Consider the following 5,000-nt stretch of genomic DNA (forward strand, 5'->3'; position numbering starts at 1 on the left):
ATATTTAAAGGGAGAAAGAGAGAGACATGCGTATGTATATATATATATATATATATATATTTATGTATGTGCAATATAATTAAATATATAGATTAATATATATATATATATATATATATATAGGGAGAGAGAGAGAGAGAGGATGCAATTTGAGAAAAGTTAATGAAGAGGAAATAAAACTAGAGAGAAGGGACACACAGACACATAAAGAAAAAAAAAGGAAAAAGAGAGAGAGAGAGAGAGAGAGAGAGAGTAAAAGAAATATGGAAAGTGAAAAAGTTTCTGGTTTGGAAAATCAAGAAATACCACAACAACAATAACAACAGCAAATACTGCTCCTCCTCCTCCTCTTCTTCTTTCTCCTCCTCATCATCGTCATCATCATCTTCATCATTATCATCTTTATATGACCACAATCATCATCACGGCAATAATAATTGACGTTAAATTTTTGGAAACAATTAATAAGAACCACTGGAAGTACAACAACAACAATAATAATTTTAAAGTATTTGAAAGAACAGCAACAACAGCAGAAGCAAGAACAAGAACAATAAGCACAACAACAACAACAACAACATCGGTTGAAACAACAACGACGAACGGAGAGTATTTCTTGAACAAATATTACGTATTTTGTTTGAATTAGAAGAAAAAAAAAAGAAAATCTTTATTAAAAACCTCACCTGTATACACACACACACACACACACACACACACACACACACACACACACACACACACACACACACACACACACACACACACATATGTACACTCACATACACGCACACATACGCACACACACACGTATATGCATATATTTATTTACGCACATACATAACTACATTCAGCACACACATAAACACATACATACACTCACACAGACATACAAGCACTTTTACGATACCGCAAATCTACTTTCTTACCGACACATACACACACGTTTGATGTAGACACACACACACATTCACAAATACACACACACACACACACACAGAGATAAGCGATCAACGCCACCGCATCGCCACCATCATTACGCCATCAAAATGACAGCTGACTTTATTTTCCCGCCATGTGCGGAAGGCAGTGAATCGGATGAAATTAGGTAAGTGTGTTTACTTTTCTCTCTCGTGCAAACTTTCACATTACGCGTTCAAACCCGACCCAAGTCATTCATCCCATCTTGGGTAAATATAACAAAAAAAAGAAAGAAAGAAAGAAAACAAACAAACAAACAAAAAAATAACTCATCAAATTACAGTAAAATACTGAGACTCGTCACTTGCTGTCCCAACACCAAAAATTTGGTTAAGAAGTTCACTTCGAAACCACGTGTTTTCAGGTTCAGTCCCACCGTGCGGCACCTTGCGCAAATGTCTTCTTTTACAGCTCCGGGCCGAGCAATGCTTTATGAGTGGATTTGACAGACAGAAACTGTGTGTGTGTGTGTGTGTGTGTGTGTGTGTGTGTGTGTGTGTGTGTGTGCGCGCAAATACACACAGGTCAAAAAGTTGATTTTGAACTTTCTTTTTCCAGTGCAATATGCAACATACTAATACGTATATATATATATATATATATATATATATATATATATATATCCCTACATACAAGTATGCATGTATAAACAGTCATGTATGTGTATACATATAGCTATATGTATATGTATGTATGTGTGTATATAAATAAATTATACTGTAATCTTACTCATACATATTAATTAATATTTACAGCCCACCTTCTCTCAACTTATGCGTTAAAGTACGTGGTTGCCAAAGTTTTTCTCATGTGGCAAATAAAGACATTATTATTATTATTATTATTATTATTGTTGTTGATGCTAGCTGACAGAATCGTTAGCCGAAAAAGGATGCTTTCGCGTCACTTCGTTTGTAAGTTCTGAATTCAAATTCCAACGGAAGTCGATTTTACTTTTCATCCTTTCGGGGTCGAGAAAATAAGTTCCAGTTAAGTTCTATAGTCGATGTAATCGACTTTTCCCCCTCTTGAAGTTGCTGGCCTTGTGCCAAAATTTGAAACCACTATTATTATTATTATTATTATTATTATTTCAATAGTGGCGTGATAATAGGATTGATGGCGTGTTGGACAAATTACTCTGCAAAGTATTTAGTTGGGCCCTTTAAGTTCTGAGTTGAAGAAACCCCAATGCGGTTAGCTTTGTTTTTCATCCTTCCAAGGTAATCAACAACGACCCCCACCCCACAAAAAGTCCAGCTTTGTGTCCACATTAGTAACGATGGTTAAAGTTCCTCCTCCCCCTCCTCCTCCTCCTCCTCATCATCATCATCATCAAATTGTTTATTTATTTGCTCTTCCGCACTTCCGGTCGGCGCTGAATTATCTTTCATTCTGGTTTCGTTCGATTGTGTCACAGTGCGAAAACGGTATTGGAAAAGCATGAACGACACCACCCTACCTCCATCTCCCTTCCCCACCCTCTTTCTATCCTCTCTTGGTTTAAATCCTATTAAAGCACCACCACCACTAACGCTGCCATTGTCAACCAACACCGCCATCATTATCATCACCACAACCACCGTCGTCCTCCTCCTTCTCCCCATCATCATGTTTTCAACCGTTTGAAACCTGCACGTTTTTACACTTTCCCACCCACTCCAAATCCCACCCGCTCCTTCCACCCGATTTGCTTCTTCAGTCCAAGAGATTTTGTATTAATGTTGAGTTTGTTTTTCGTGTATATGTGATTTTCCGGGTGGTGTCCGAATCAAGTACGTGTTGTAGTATCGACTAGTGGTTGTGTTACGCGATGTGCGGTACAGGTTGAAATATTAAGTGGCGGGCACGCGTGTGTGGTTAGAATGCTGGGAGATGACTGCATGGGATATGAGTTCAATATCGAGTGGTGAATGTACACAGTATATGTTGTAGTACTGGTTGGGAAGTGTGTAAAGCTCTGCTTCACAACCATTTTTTTTCCTTCTTATCTAAGACCTCTTCAGTTACCATCTTATTCTGCTGGAACTTCATAGCCATCATTCCATGTTTGAAAACTTGTTTTAGGGATATTTCTTTCAGAATTCCCATTTTGTTTTTCTCACATTCACTTGTGGAAGTTGAACTGCGTTAAACGTTAGAAGGGGGAGGGAAAAAAAACCCTATTTGTCTTTTGCAATAAACACATATAAAAGCAAAATTTATTCATGGACCCCTGAAAATACTACTGAGTATTTCCAGTCTCCTACTTTGCTTGTGTGGACTCCAACTCAAAATTTTATATGGATACCCAAGGAATACACGGACCCTGGGTTGAAAACCACGGGTGTATGCATCGTAGTAATTGCTGGTATTGAAGTACAGTGAGTACGCTGTGCATTACATTAGAGCAGCGATTCCCAACCGTTTTTCTTTTATTTACCTAAGAACTCCTTTTTTACTCGGATGGACCCTCGCAGCAATTCGATGATTAAAAAAAAATCCTTATCGTATATTTATAATTAAATATTATTAGGGGTTGTATATAAAAAAAAAATTAATTAAATATTTCGTGTTTTGTGGAAATATAAGCAGTTTGTCGCAATTAGATTTTAACGACAAAAGCATTAATGGCCCCACTTGCACGGGTCATATGGATCCCGGTTGAGAACCGCAGCATTATAGGGTCGTGCTGTGTGGGTTTGCTTATAAATTAAAGAATACTGCAGAAGGATTAAAAAAAAAAAGACTGTGAAAATGCTTGATGTGAGGCTCAACTTAATTCGACCTTGAACGTTTCATTCAAAAGCTTAACATAATTATAACAATCTGTTGAAAGGAGCTCCTCTCACTTCACCCCCTTCACTTATTATCTCCCCTATCTAGTTTCAATTACAAGCCTGGGTTTCCCACCCTTTCAAAGGGTAGGAAATGGAAACTTGTCATTCACCCCCCCCCCACACACACACACTCGTATATACACATATGTCTCTCTCTCGATATGTATATATATATGTGTGTGTGTATCTGTATATATATATATATATATATATATATATATATATATATATATATATATATATATGTATGTATGTATGTACGTATGTATGTATGTATTTGAGAGGGTCATTACACCAATATATGTATATATATCTTTATAATTGAATAGTCAAGAATGAGGACGTTAGACAGCTGCTTTGTACTCTAATACGTTCTTAACGGAATACACTTTATATATATATATATATATATGTGTGTGTGTGTGTGTGTGTGTACACACACACACATATATATATACCTACGCCGCACCTAAATCCAATCCTGAGTCAGATCTACAGTTTCAATTGGATTTGGTACTTACATGTCTACAGTATCCTATCAACCCATGATACATTCATGGTTGTATTATGACGCTGTCCAAACTATGTTATGGTACCTAGCCATTTCTAGCGTTGTATCTGTTGTTGCGCCTAGATTCTGTAACTAATACACACACACAGGCGCATGCACGCGTATACATACATGCACAAACACACACACACATATCTATATGTACAAACATACTGTGTACTCATGCTCCCAGAGATGTAATGCGCATAGATGCACTAAGACGCATTGCTGCACACGTATGAATACTATTATATATATATATACATCTCAACATGTACATGCATACACAGGCACGAATACACAATATAGTATATCCTTAGATGCACTGCGGCACAGTTAAAGCTGAAACCCTTTGCACAGAGATTTCTAAATAATTGTTGATCTGAGGTTAACATTACACATACATGCAATACATATATACACACATATGTACATACATTACATCCAACATATATACATAATCTCTATGTATGTTTGCATGTATATATTATACACACACACACACACACACACACACACACACACACACACACACACACATATATATATATAGGCGCAGGTATGGTTGTGTGGTTAAGAGACTCGCTTTGCAATTATGTGGTTTCGGTTTCAGTCCCACAGAGCGGTACCTTGGCCAAAAGTCATCTTCT

At 37.0% G+C, this 5,000-nt stretch overlaps 1 protein-coding gene across 1 annotated transcript in view; it reads left to right on the plus strand.

Moving 5' to 3' along the window:
* Window positions 1–31: 31 nt before the first annotated feature.
* LOC106875540 (protein glass) overlaps window positions 32–5,000 on the plus strand; it is an 81,543-nt gene continuing 76,574 nt past the window's right edge. The window contains exon 1 of the mRNA XM_052972877.1: window positions 32–1,108. Coding sequence (XP_052828837.1) covers window positions 1,050–1,108 — 59 coding nt within the window. The 5' untranslated portion in view covers window positions 32–1,049. The remainder of the gene's footprint in view (window positions 1,109–5,000) is intronic.

Source organism: Octopus bimaculoides, chromosome 14 (genome assembly GCF_001194135.2).
Source record: "Octopus bimaculoides isolate UCB-OBI-ISO-001 chromosome 14, ASM119413v2, whole genome shotgun sequence".
NCBI classification, from domain to species: Eukaryota; Metazoa; Mollusca; class Cephalopoda; order Octopoda; family Octopodidae; genus Octopus; species Octopus bimaculoides.